General features: G+C 41.0%; 1 protein-coding gene across 4 annotated transcripts in view; it reads left to right on the top strand.

The window, feature by feature from the left end:
- SACS (sacsin molecular chaperone) overlaps nucleotides 1–14514 on the top strand; it is a 66938-nt gene that overhangs the window by 30933 nt on the left and 21491 nt on the right. For 3 of the 4 annotated variants that reach the window (XM_060770932.2, XM_067466574.1, XM_067466573.1), the window contains 5 exons: nucleotides 6945–7095; nucleotides 8749–8836; nucleotides 10085–10170; nucleotides 11027–11138; nucleotides 14066–14212. In XM_060770932.2, coding sequence (XP_060626915.2) covers nucleotides 6945–7095; nucleotides 8749–8836; nucleotides 10085–10170; nucleotides 11027–11138; nucleotides 14066–14212 — 584 coding nt within the window. Of the gene's footprint in view, nucleotides 1–253; nucleotides 473–6944; nucleotides 7096–8748; nucleotides 8837–10084; nucleotides 10171–11026; nucleotides 11139–14065; nucleotides 14213–14514 lie in introns of those variants that run through there. The other variant, XM_060770933.2, reaches the window with a different exon arrangement.

Here is a 14514-nt window from a genome sequence, read left to right as displayed (position 1 = left end):
GGCAGACCATATGCAGAGTGGAGGTGGCCAGACTGTTTTCTGAGCCCAGGCAGAGTGGGCCCAGCTGACTTTCAAAATCTTTCAAAATAGACTAAATCACCTTTGGATCCCAAGCCTTTCTGAGGCAAGCTTGGGAGGCCGACTGGCTGCTTCCCTCAGGTCCTGGAGGGCCAGCCCTGAGGCAGAAGAAGGCCCGCCTCGCCTGGCCCTCTCGCTTCCCGGCGCTTTGCCGCAGTCCGGAAAACACACGCCCCCCTTTCTCTCTCTCTCTCTCTCCCTCCTCAGCCGCCGCTTGACCGGCGCTTCTCAGGGCCTTCCCCTTTCCTGCTGCTCCTCCTCCTCCTCGTCGTAGTCCCTCATGTGCGGCGTTTCGGTGTCGGCCTGGCGGGCGCCTAACGGTTTATTGAAAGGGCCTCCCTCTGAGGGGAGAAGAGGCCGGGCCAGGGGCCTTTTCGGGAGGGAGAAGAGGCATGTGAGTACGAGGCTGAGGGAAGGAAGAAGGGAAACGGGGCTTTGTGCGCCTTGAGTCGCCCCTTCTTTGCTGTATACAAAACTTTGAGAGGAAACCCAGCGATGCTGATGGCGCTCCTCGCGTGGAAAGTGAGCTGTGGTTTCAAGGGGGGCTTCTTTTCCTGTGTTGCCTGTATAGCTCTCCCTTGTGGCACCAGAGAGGCATCTGGGAGCCATAAAGAGGCGGGTAAAGATGAGGGGAGGTGGTGCATCCCTCTGGCAGAAGGAGCATCTTCACTGCCCACGCAATGCCTTTCAGCAGCCAATGGCAGTCCGTAACAGTATTTGAAAAGCTCTGAGGTTTGCTTTTGAGCTTTCCCTCTGTGTTATGTGCCTGTGGGCTCCCTAGCACAGTAGTAATGGTATATGTATTGTCGAAGGCTTTCATGGCTGGAATCACTCAGTTCTTGTGGGTTTTTTCGGGCTACATGGCCATGTTCTAGAGGCATTTCTCCTGACGTTTCGCCTGCATCTATGGCAAGCATCCTCAGAGGCGAGGTTTGCTGGGACTGGGAAAAAAGGGGTTTATATATCTGTGGAATGACCAGGGTGAGACAAAGGGCTTTTGTAAGTTGGGCTGGGTGTGACTCTTTCAACTGACCACCTTGATTAGCATACAATGGGCTGACTGTGCCTGGAGCAAACTCTTCTTGAAAGGTGATTAGATGTCCCTGCTTGTTTTTCTCTGCTGTTTTTGCTGTTGCAATTTTAGAATTTTTTAATACTCATTTTTTGTGAGAACACAAAAATGCTGGACCACTCTCACAACCACCATGTCAGACTACACAGAGAAGCCATTGAAATTCACAAACATGTGGACAATTTCAACAGAAAGGAAGAAACCATGAAAATGAACAAAATCTGGCTACCAGTATTAAAACATTCTAAAATTGCAACAGCAAAAACAGCAGAGAGAAAAACAGGCAGGGACATCTAATCACCTTTCAAGAAGAGTTTGCTCCAGGCACAGTCAGCCCATTGTATGCTAATCAAGGTGGTCAGTTGAAAGATTCACACCCAGCCCAACTTACAAAAGCCCTTTGTGATACTACTAGCTGCCCCCTGCCACGCGTTGCTGTGGCCCAGTCTGGTGAACTGGAAAATAAATGAGAAAGTGCTGGTTTCTAATATATGTAATTTCTTTATGCTTGTAGGTAAACCGTATTTCTTGCTTGTGGTGATTGTCTGGTTTGCCTACTCTGGATCATGCAACACATAATTGTCCTTCTTTAGGGGTCCCTTTCAAATCTATGATACTATACCTGTCTATGTGTGAATCATAGATATCTTGGGGTTCAGAATGCTTTTTGATTGTAGATGAACTATAAATCCCAGCAACTACAACTCCCAAATGACAAAATCAATTTTTTGAGTGAAGGACATACATTGGGTTGTTAGGTGTATTGTGTCCAAATTTGGTGCCAATTCGTCCGGTGGTTTTTGAGTTCTGTTAATCCCACAAACGAACATTACATTTTTATTTATATAGATTGCTTCTATTGTGGTTTTATACTGTTTTAATACAATTTGTATTTTGTTGTTATGTGTACTGACTTGTAAACCGCCTTGAATCGCCGCTAAGGCTGAGAAAGGCGGTATACAAGTATAGAAAATAAATAAATAATAAAAAATCTGTGTACATGTTAATCATATATATCTATATCTATGGCTGGATGGCTCTTTGTCAGGAGGGCTTTGATTACATTTTCTTGCCCTGGTGAAGGGAGTTGGACTGGATGGCCTTAAGTATTTTCTGTTGGTCATGGGGGTTCTGTGTGGGAAGTATGCCCCAATTCTGTCCTTAGGGGGCTTCAGCTGACCTCCAGCTAGAGCGCTGTATATGGCTTGAATCCCATAGGGAAGGGTTAAAACCTCTCTGGTGTTTGTTTTTCTCTGTGTGCCCCTGTTCAGAAGACTTCGCCTCACTTTCTGCCCCTGTGATAATTGAATTTTGAAAAATATTGGCTTGTCGAAGGCTTTCATGCCGGAATCACTGGGTTGTTGTAGGTTTTTTCGGACTATATGGCCATGTTCCAGTGGCATTTTCTCCTGATGTTTCACCTGCATCTATGGCAAGCATCCTCAGAGGTAGTGAGGTCTGTTGGAACTAGGAAAAAGGGGTTTATATATCTGTGGAATGACCAGAGTGGGACAAAGGACTATTGTCTGTTGGAGCTAGGTGTGAATGTTTCAACTGACCACTTTGATTAGCATTTGTTTGCCTGGCAGTGCCTGGAGCAATCTTTTGATGAGAGATGATTAGATGTCCTTGTTTGTTTCCTCTCTACCGTGTGCCATGCAGCTGTGGATGGGTCTGCATAGGGACCATCAAGCGCAACGCCCGGGCATGAGTCGGGGAGCATGGAAGGCACTGCAGACTACTTCAGCTGGGGAGATCGGTCGTGGCGGAGCGCCTGATGGGCCAACCTGGACACAGCATGTTATTTGAGGATGCTAAAGTGTTTGACCATCCGGCGGCCGCCATGTCGGACTGCACGGAGGGGCCATTGGGGTCCACGGGCATGTGGACGATTTCGGCAGAGGGGAGGAGGCCATGAGGGTGAGCAGAATCTGGCTACCAGTATTAAAAAAACTCTAAAATTAGAACAGCACAACAACAGAGAGGAAACAAACAAGGTTATCTAATCACCTCTCAGCAAAAGATTACTCCAGGCACTGCCAGGCAATCAAATGCTAATCAAGGTGGTCAGTTGAAACATTCACACCTAGCTCCAACAGACAAGAGTCCTTTACCCCACCCTGGTCATTCCACAGATATATAAACCCCCTTTTCCTAGTTCTAACAGACATCATTACTTCTGAGGATGCTTGCCATAGATGCAGGTGAAACGTCAGGAGAAAATGCCTCTAGAACACAGCCATATAGCCCGAACAAACCTACAACAACCCAATATTGGCTTGTTGCGGAGACAAGGATTGGTGAGAAAGCTTCAGTTGAGACACCTTTCCCCCATGATAACTCTTCCATGATGGAGCTATATAAAGCATAAACAACAACAGTGAATGTTTTACATATAAAGAGTATTTAGGAGAGTGTGTATATCCAGTCACTTGTCTAGTTATGACAACCCCATAAATTTTGTAATTTTCTTAGGCAAGGAATACTCTGAGGTGGTTTTGCCCAATCCTTCCTCTGAAATTGACGGCAGCATCTGGTAATCATTGTTGGCCTACTGTCCAAGAATGATCCTGCTTAGTTTATAAGATCAGATACTGTCTTTGATATACAATGGTTTCTTTGCACTGAAGAGTCCAGCAGATAGACAGCATGAAACCCATTTAAGAATGTGCATATGTATGTGTGCCTTCAAATCACTTGTTGACTTATGGCTATGCTTTGAATTTCATAGCCTTTTCTTTTAGACAAGGAATACTCAGAGATAGATTTGCTATGTTCTTCCTCTGAAATATAATCAACAGCACCTGAGCTTTGTTGGGCTCCCCTCCAGGTACTAAACACGTTTAGGTTCCAAGGCCACATAGGATGGAGAATGCTTTTTGAGAAAAGAGGGAATACCATCTGCCAGTTACCTGTCTCTTGTAAAATGAATATGAATTAGGACCGGGCTGTAGTCATGAATTCGAAGCCAGACCGGGTCGGAGTAAGCTCCCGACCATTAATAGTCTAACTTGCTGTTGACCTATGCAACCTGAAAGACAGTTGCATTTGCCAAATTTAGGTACTGCTTTATGCGGGGAGGCCAATTTAACTAATTTAAAATGCTATAAAACCTTCCAAGAGCATGCAGAAGAACAAGGAAGTACTCCATCAAAGGACCCAGCGGCAGCTCTCCTTGTGGCTGAAACCGAGCATACCCACATGGAGGCAGAAAAAAGCTGGAATGTTAAATTGCATCTGTGTCTGTCTATATATGTTGTATATCTAAATGGCATTGAATGTTTGCCATGTATATGTGCATTGTAATCCCCCCTGAGTTCACTGTAGGGTGAGAAATATAAATACTGTAAGTAAGCAAGTAAATAAATAAATAAATAAATAGTGGATGATGTAGGAAGCCACAAGGGCTTCCTACATGATCCACACCACTTTTTGATTTTTTTTTCCAGTCCCATGAGCTGTTGGTGCCACATGGACCCCATGGACATTTCTGTACAAACTAGGAAGAGGGATAAGAGGTGGAATAGAATGCTTTACTAATCTCTGCATCCTGCTATTCCTGTGTAGTATTCCTTTTTCACGTATGAATGCTGCATAAATAGAAAAGATCTCTACTCATGCATTCCATAAGTATGTGTGGGAAACTCAGTCATGGAGCAAATGTTTTTATCTATAGAAGATCTGCATGGCTAGTCGGTTTTGGCCGTATTGAGCTGCATGCACCCATTTGGCATATAGCAGTTTCCTTCGTGATCTAAATTCCTAAAAGTACCAGATTCTACGTGGTCTTGCAAACCAAGCAGAGATACTACCTGGATGGGTGACTGCCAGTGTGAGGTACTATGGGGCTATATGTCTGGGGAAGGGACTGGTAAAATCACCTCTAAATATTCTTTGCCAAGGAAATTCCTATTAAGTTCAAAGAGTTACCTTAAGCTGACAGGCAACTTGAAGGCATGCACAACATATAGACACACTGAGTTTCTTTTGACTTCTGTATCAGCTAAGGAGATTTTGATTTTATATAGTAGAATTCATTGAATGTATCACCATTACATACAGGTATGACAGCACTTTGGAGGTTGGACTGGACTGGAAATGGTTATATGGCTTGATAATAAATCTTTAAATTGTTTTAAACTTACTGTTTATTGTTTTAAATTGCTGTTATATTTGTTATAATTGTTTGTATGTTGTGGCACTGAATTGTTGCCAGTGTAAGCCGGTCTGAGTCTCCCCTCGGGGGTTGAGAAGGTCGGGGTAGAAATGCTGGAAATAAATAAATATCAATGAAAAGGGTAAATTCATTTTTTTCAAATTGCAAGGTAAGAGACTTAAATACTGATCATTATATTGAGTTTGGAAGACCCATATCTTCTTTCTATGCTATTTTCCCAATGGAGGTTAGCATTGTATCTGTTGTTTTCAGTAGGCTTTGTTTTGGCCATCCTCAAGTGTCAGGTTGGCAGCACGTATGTTTTCATTGGTGGTGTCCATCCATCTTTTCTTTAGCCATCCACGTTGTTGTTGACCTGCAATCCCCAAATGTAGTGCCGTTTGTTCTACTCATGTTGGTTCTCTTCTCATGACATGGATGTGCCACTGTAGTCTTGCTTCCTGTCATCATTTGGCACATGGTCAAGAAGTGTTAAGCCAAGTGTCCTACTCAGCATTTTCATTTCCATTGTGTTAAGGGCTTGTTCATGTTTCTTGGTTGCTGGCCAGCACTAGCCCCATAGAGGGCTACTGGGCAAACAGCTGTAGTGTAGAGCTTAGCCTTGAGTTGTTCAGTCATTTCTGAGTCACACAAAATGCTTGTAATTTGCCGTCATTTCAACTAGACTGCATTTATTTATTTATTTATTTATTTGCAGTATTTCTATTCCACCCTTCTCTCCCCGCAGGGGACTCAGGACGGATTACAATGGCAAACATTCAATGCCATAGGCAAACAATATCTATAGACAGACATTCAGAGGGTATTTAACATTCCAGCTTCTGGCTACCAGGGGAGCTGTCGCTTTTTCGTCCGTTTGTGATACTGATGAAGTACTTTCCTTATTCTTTGCATATTTCCTGGAGATTTTTATGGCCTTGTAAATCAGTTAAATTAGCCTCCCCACATAAGTGGTACCTAAATTTCCTACTTGACAGATGCAACTGTCTTTCAGGCTGCAAAGGTTGACAACAAGCTATACAATTTTGGTTGGGAGCTCACTCTGACCCAGGCTGGCTTCGAACTCATGACCTTTCGGTCAGTAGTGATCTTAATGCAGCTGACTCCCAGCCAGATGCGCCACAGTCCCGGTGGCTGTACGTCCGGCATTGTGTCACCATCTATGGAGGCCAGCGACCCAAGATAATTAAATTGCTTGTCCATTAATTTGAATTGTTTTTCCAATTTGAAAGCCACACTCCAGATACTCTGTTTTGGATGTGTTCAATTGAAAATTCATATAAAGAAAATAAAAGCATTTAGTAAAAATAAAACTTATCACAATTGACCTTTATATCCATGAATTCTGAATCTACGCATGCAGCTATCTCCGGCTTGATAATATTTGCCCCTACCCCAGAAAAACTCCAAATAACAAAATTAATTATGACATTTTCTATACAGAATGTCATTGTGTATAATGAGACTTGAGCATCCACGGATTTGGGTATCCACAAGGGTTTCTGGAACCGAACCCTAGCAGATACCAAGGGCCCACTCTCTTCCGTTTGTCTTAGATGTTCTGTTTTATTTTTGCTGTCATTCTAATAAAACTTCCTTTGCTTGTTGTTGGTGTAGGTCAGCCACGGTCACTGTGCTTCATGACTATGTGGGCTGCAGGACGTTTGAGGTGCCTTCTTCAGTGTCTGTGGGAGCCATAAAAGAGTTAATTTATCCAGAGACAGGTTTTCCTGTGGCTGAACAGCGCCTATGCTATCAAGGAAGAGAGGTGAGCTATCTGGTGTCTTGGCAGTTTTCTATCTGTTGAGGGAGGTTTATTTATGTATTTGTTCATCCATCCAATAATGAATAATTTCAGCATATACAACTGTAAGAAAAAATGTACTGCGGACTTTACCTTTGTTTGTAGATTTGTTGGTTTGTTTTCTCGAATAAAAATTAATTAAAAAACAATTTCCACATTTTCTTGTGCTTCATAAAAATTATTTATTAATTAAAATATTTAGAGTTTGCCTATATCAAAAAATCTCAGGGCATTGAAGCAGATTAAACAGTTTAAAAACCAGGGTTTCTGGTCAGTGTTTAAACAGTATTTATCTTTCTGAGCTCTACTGGGAAAATGTATTTGTGTTGCTGTCTTATGCCCAACACTACTTCTGCTTCTGGTCCTGCCTCTTTTTCCCCTTTCCTCCCTCCTCCTTGTCTTATCTTAATAAATAATAAATAAAACTTTATATGTATACTGCACTATCTCCCTGAAGGGACTCAGGGCGGTTTCCAACATAGGAAAAGCATTTCACTTACATACAGACATACCGAACGTTCATAAAAACGTAGACACACATATGTAAATTAAAAGCCAGTTCAGCACTATTTCCATTGGGCAAGTTCAGTTATCAATAGTCCGCGTTCCAGAGTGGGCCTCAGCAACTATGAGAGAGTTGGATTTGCAGAAACGAAGTAGACTAGGGCCCAGGGAGTGGGTAAGATGCAAGCATGGTCCTGCCTGATGTCAGGGTGGGACCTGTCGTTATTTCCAAGGCCTGCTGCGCAGCTGTAAGGGGCTGAGTCAGTGAGAAAACATAGGGCAGGGGAAATGGGAAAAGTGCAGAAACAGGACCTTAAGTAATGGCACTAACTATTCATTACCAGGGTCTGCTGAATAGCTATAAGAGGGCTGGACTGGTACAATGAGGTAGCAGGGGGCTGGGGAAGTGGGTAGAGCACAGAATGAGGACCTAACTAATGGCCATGGTAGGACCTGGAGCTAATCATTTCCAAAAGCCTAGAATGATAGAATCATAGAGTTGGAAGAGACCTCATGGGCCATCCAGTTCAACCCCCTGCCAAGAAGCAGGAATATTGCATTCAAAGCACTCCTGACAGATGACCATCCAGCCTCTGTTTAAAAGCTTCTAAAGAAGGAGCCTCCACCGCACCCCAAGGCAGAGAGTTCCACTGCTGAACAGCTCTCACAGTCAGGAAGTTCTTCCTCATGTTCAGATGGAATCTCCTTTCTTGTTCGAACCACTGGGTTTTCAGGTCCTTATGGAAATAGGCTAGTGACGGGGCTTATCTTAATTCTTGCATTCTTCACTTATTGGGAATGGAGAGAGAGTTGGGGAGCACTCCTTTAATTGAAGGGAAAATGCTGGAGGAAAAGGGGGGCGTTGGATAAGCGTGTTGGATAAGACGAACTATCGGATAAGCGAAGGACAGATAAGTGATACTCTCCTGTTCCACTATTAACATGACATTGTCTCATCAGGTTGCAATATATATCATGATGAATTTTTGACTTATCACTGGTAATTAGTAAATTGCTGATTGGCATAATCAGAGGCCAAAGTAGTTTATTTATGTTTTGACATTTGGCACATTCAGATTGCCAAACATAATAAAAAATCTCTTTTCCTTTCAGTTATCAGATTGTGTTGAGGTGGGGGACCTTCAAACTTCTCAGAATCATGTATTTCTAAATCTTTTGTCAAAGGGACTAAAAGGCGGAGGTATAGTAAATGATTTCTGATATTTTTTTAGCCTGTACTTTTCTCTTAAATCTTAGATCTTCATCTTAAATTAGCATCAGATTACGAGACCCAATATTAAAATCTCAAATCCAGAAAAGCTTGTACATATTTCTTTTTCATATTTAAATTTCAACTTGTGTTTATTGTGAAATCTTGGCAAATGCTCAAATTGAACATCTATCTTCAAATTACAAAACATGATTTGTGTTGTTTCTGAAGCCCTCATCTTGCATCTACTTTGAAATGGTTCCCAATCCAAGTCCATGCAGTATCCATAAATGTGGATATTCAGACAAGAGCCTAATTCCAATTGAGAATTCCAACAAGAGCAGATCCTTTGAATCAGTGGTTAGATAAAAACATATCAGTCCCATTCATACATTTAATCTTTTTAAAGTCTAATTAGCATTCCAATTTAGTCTTAACATTGCAATGTCTCTGTTATCATCCCACTTAATTTAGTGAGGCTTGCTTTAATGTAACATAAATAGAGTTGCAACCTAAGTTATAGCCAGGTCCCTCCCACTGATCCATGTCAAAAGGTAGTACTGTCCAATTAAAGTAAGGTTGACAACTTGAGTCACAATCTGACCCTGGAGTTCCATATAATTCTTCATCATATTTCTTCTTGTATACACAATTAATTCAATTATTACCAGCTGTGTAACTTGTACAAATTATACAAAACTTTGATATTGTTATATTTCCTTTCATGTATGAAATGCTCTGCTATCAATGAGCTTCACACAATTAAGGCTTTCTAGGAACTCTCCAAAATTAATTATTTCAAGTCTCTTTTGTAAACTGTTATTAAAATGTACTTAATATGTTCCACAACCTATTCCCAAAAATAGAATAAAATCTGGCATGGCCTCATTACAAATTCTGTATGGTATAACACCTAAGAGTTAAATTTCAAGTAGAACAGTCCTGTGCATATTTGCTCAGAAATAACATTTGCTGGATTCAGAAGAATACACTCTTGGTTGTGTGTATGATTTCAACCTTCGCTTGTGACCTGTAAAATTTCAAAAGGAATCTGAAACCATGATATGATGCAATGTTATGATAGATAACATATGGGTCTTCAGTAAAAAATATTTTTAATCTTTTAAATATATTTATATTATATTTGAGTCCCTCTGGGGTGAGAAAGGCAAAGTAGAAATGTTGCAAATAAATAAATAAGTAAATATGGATGCATCTTTCTTTCTTCTACATATCTAGGCCGTTTTGGACAAACAACTCCACCACTTGTTGATTTCCTTAAAGATATTTTAAGAAGATATCCCGAAGGAGGGCAAATTCTTAAGGTAAAACATTCAATATTAGCATGCGTGATGATTTTTACAGTGGTAAATGTAAAATGTGTGGAAATATTATAAACCGTCCCGAGTCACCTGTGGGCTAAGGGGGATGGTATATAAATGCAGTAAATAAATAAATAAATAAATATTAAGGTTGCATAAGAGATTAGTTTTTTCATGCTCCTTTTTCTTCTAGAAAAAAAGTATTCAAAACAATCGGCAAATGCTGTTTTAGTTATTTAGCTCAAATTTGCTAAAAATGTCAAAGAAGAGGGATGAAGGCAGCTTGTTTCTTGAAGGATAAAAGCCACTACATTGAAGATGTACTTACTTATTCCCATGTTACTGAATTATCTTGTTAAAACAGGATGAGAAAACCATGGTAAACAAGACACAAAAATGTTGCACTTGACTCCTTTTCACCACCTTCCTCTTTTTAACATCTAAAAAGATAGTAAAGTTTTGTTTCTATGTTTAATTTTAGCTTGCCAGTTTCAACCAAACTGTTAGTTTGACAGCAATAATAAAATATCAGTCATACTGAACTCGGAATCAATTAATTAGTGCACCTGAAAGGGCAACTCACAAATCTTTGTAAGCACAATATTTCTGTATTACTTTTCATGTGAGAAATATTTTATTTATCAAGTTTTGATTTAGAAAAAATACATGCACTTACTCGTATAGATATATAAAACAATCCTGTTTTGCAAGTAATGAATTTCCCAATATAACTTGGAATTTTACCTTGAATAATTAAGCATTTGAAGGGCTACAAAGTAGAAAGAAAACCATTTGAAGGGCTACAAAGTAGAAAGAAAATGATGTGATTCAACCACTCCAATAATATATTTGTTTTCAGGAATTGATTCAGAATGCAGAAGATGCTGGTGCCACAGAAGTTAGGTTTCTATATGATGAAACACAATATGGAACAGAGTCTCTCTGGTCTAAAGACATGGCCCAATACCAAGGTAAAATATCTCATTTGTATTTTTTTTCCACAAAGATTCATTCATGATCCTTCAGTTTGGTTATCAAGGTGACATGCTTTCAACATGCACTGTAATCTAAACTATTTGCCTTTTTGCTAACAAAGATTTACAGTGGAAAGAACCGTATATACTCAAGTATAAGCCAACCTTTTCAGCCTTCTTTTAGGCTGACAAAGACCCCCTCGACTTGTACTCAGGTGAGGGTCCTGGTGGAAAGGCGTGAGGCAGAAAGAAGGGCTTCCCACCAGGACACTCACCTTTCCACACAGCAACCCAGCTCTCCTTTCTTTCCTCCTACCTCGCTGCACCTTTCTTTCATCCTCTCTCACTGCACATGCTTTTCCCTCCTTCTCTCTCGCCCTGCACGCACATTTCTTTCCTCCTCCCTCACCCCGTGCACGTCTTTCCCTCTGTTCCCCTTGCCCCCTGTGCACCTTTCTTTTCTTCTCCCTTGCCCTGTACATGCCCTTCTCTCCTTATCCCTCGCCCCACGCATGCCTTCCTCTCCTCTCTCAGCAGAGTGACCCAGCTGGGTTGCTCGGCCGAGAGCAGAGGAGGGCCTTCCTCTCCTCAGTCCTTTCCACTTCCTCCCTTCCCATCTTCCCACCTCAGCCCCCCCCCCCCCCCCCGCCCAACATTTCTAGCACTCCTTTCCCACCCCAGTCTCCCCTTTTTTCTAGTTTCCCTCTTCCTACTCTAATCTTTACTACCCCCAGCCCCTCACTCCCACTTTTCCAGCTCCTTTTCTATCCCCGCCTTTCACAGATTCCACTCTGTCTTTCCCATTTCAGGCTTGCCCTTTTTCCCACCACAGTTTCCCACTTTCCTAGCCCATCTTTCTCATCCCAGTCTTTCTTACTTTCCCAGCCTACTTTCATACCTCATCTTTGTCACTTCTCCACTTGCCCCCTTCTTACTCCAATCTTTCCACCTTTCCAGCCCCCCTTTTGCACCCCAGTCTTGCTCATTTCACAATCTTCCTCTCCCCATCCCAATCTTTTCCAGCTGCCCACCTTTCCCACCCCAATTTCCCCAGCTTTACCCAATAATAATAGAGTAAAATAATAAATGTAGTAATAATAGAGTAAAATAATATATATATATATATATATATATATATATATATACTTTTTTATTTTCCAGTCCCCTTTCCATCCAAATCTTTCCCAGTTTCCAGCCCCCCTTTCACAACTCAGTCCTTCCCCCTTCCCCAGTTTATTAATTCATTTCCCACATTTCTAACCCGCCCTTCTCAACCCCTGAGTTTATTGATTTATTTCCCACATTTCTAACCCGCCCTTCTCAACCCCCGAGGGGGGACTCAGGGCAGCTTACACTGGCAACAATTTAATGCCACAAGATAATACAAATATAAACAAATATAACAACAGTTTAAAACAGTAAATAGAACATTAAGTTAAAAACACCATAAAAACATTGTCATCAATCCATATAGCCAATTCCAGTCTGATTCAACATCCAAAGTTCTGTCATACTTGCTCTCCAAAGACCTGGCCCCAGAACCATGATTTAACCTTCTTTCTGAAAGAAAGGAGGGAAGACGCCAACCTGATTTCGCCATGCAGTGAGTTCCACAGGTGTGGGGCCACCGCCGAGAAGGCCCCTGTCCCTTGTCCCCTCCAAGCGCACTTGCGAGACTGGCGGGATCGAAAGCAGGGCCTCCCCGGACGATCTTAAACTGCGAGGCGGGACGTAGAGGGAAATACATTCAGACAGGTAAGTTGGGCCGGAACCGAATCGGGCTTTATAGGTCAAGACCAGCACTTTGAATTGTGTTCGGAAGTGGACCGGCACAATGGAGCTGACACAGCAGAGGGGTGGTATGCTCCCTGTATGTTGCTCCAATAAGTAACCTGGCTGCCGTCCTTTGGACTAATTGAAGTTTCTGAACAGTGTTCAAAGGCAACCGCACGTAGAGTGCGTTCAGTAGTCTATTCAGGATGTAACCAGAGCGTGAACCACCATGGCCAGATCAGACTTCCCAAGGTACGGGTGCAGCTGGTGCACAAGCTTTAACAGTGCAAAAGCAGCCCTGGCCACTGCCGAAACCAGTTACCCCCTTCCCATCCCACTCTGTCCTACGTTTTCAGTTACCTCCTTTCCACCTCATTTTCTCGTTTAAAGTCCTTCTTTCCCATCCACCTCCCTAGTCAGTCTTTCCCAGTTTTCCTTATTCATATACACACAGCATTTTTCCCAAAATGTATACTGTAGTTAAAATAAACAATGGGGATTATTAGATTATTGTTGTTATTACATTTATATTTTACTCTATGTATTATTGTTATTATTACATTTAATATTTTACTCTATTTACTATTACATTTATTACTCCATTATTCTTGCAGTTATTCTACTCTATTATTATTGTTATTACATTTATTATTTAACTCTATTTATTACTATTGGAAGGATACGTAAGCACATTTACATAGAAGATGGTTAGAATAACGATTTAATCAGAGTTGGACAGCCTTATCTTAAATTACAGTTTTATGTAAATATTCAAAAACATTTATCCTACTGATGCCTCAATTAATGTAATTTTATTGGTATCTATTTTTATTTTGAAATTTACCAGTAGCTACAGCGTTTCCCATCCATGGCTTATTCTTGAGTCAATAAGTTTTCCCAGATTTTTGTGGTAAAATTAGGTACCTCGACTTATATTCGGGTCAGCTTATACTTGAGTGTAAATGGTATGTTTGTTACAAGAGAATAGCTGTATTATTGAAGCTCACATTAGAATTAGGAATCAACTGAGATCAAAGTTCACTTTAGCATATCAATATTGTATTATTTAGTAGTTTTGTTCTATGTGAAATCATTTAGCTATTCCTCCTAGTAATCTCATATTTTACAATTATTTTGCTTTCTTTGTTCAGGCCCTGCACTTTATGTATACAACAATGCTATTTTTACCCCTGAGGACTGGCATGGTATTCAGGAGATAGCTAGAAGCAGAAAGAAAGATGACCCTCTTAAAGTTGGAAGATTTGGAATTGGATTTAATTCGGTTTATCATATTACAGGTATTGTAGCAAAACTGTTTTTTTTTAAAGCATTGAAATGTCATTTGAATAGATACATGCACCATTTACGCATGCATCTTGACTTTAAAAAGTAGATTTAACAAGAAGCAGCTATTTAATGGAAATGGATGTTGTCCATCAGATGAATTTTACTGTAAAACAATGACAGGATATTTTGCGAAATGTAATCAACCAGGAAATTGAAAAGGAATGTGGGTATGGTGCTCCTGGACTTTCCTGATGGTTTTCTTTATTGCAGTTTTAGAGTGTGTGTTAGTGTGTTGTATTGGAGATATTCAAGA

This window comes from Anolis sagrei, chromosome 3, assembly GCF_037176765.1.
Source record: "Anolis sagrei isolate rAnoSag1 chromosome 3, rAnoSag1.mat, whole genome shotgun sequence".
Lineage (NCBI taxonomy): Eukaryota > Metazoa > Chordata > Lepidosauria > Squamata > Dactyloidae > Anolis > Anolis sagrei.
Note: the sequence above shows the minus strand (reverse complement) of the source record. Positions and strands in the feature narration are given on the sequence as shown.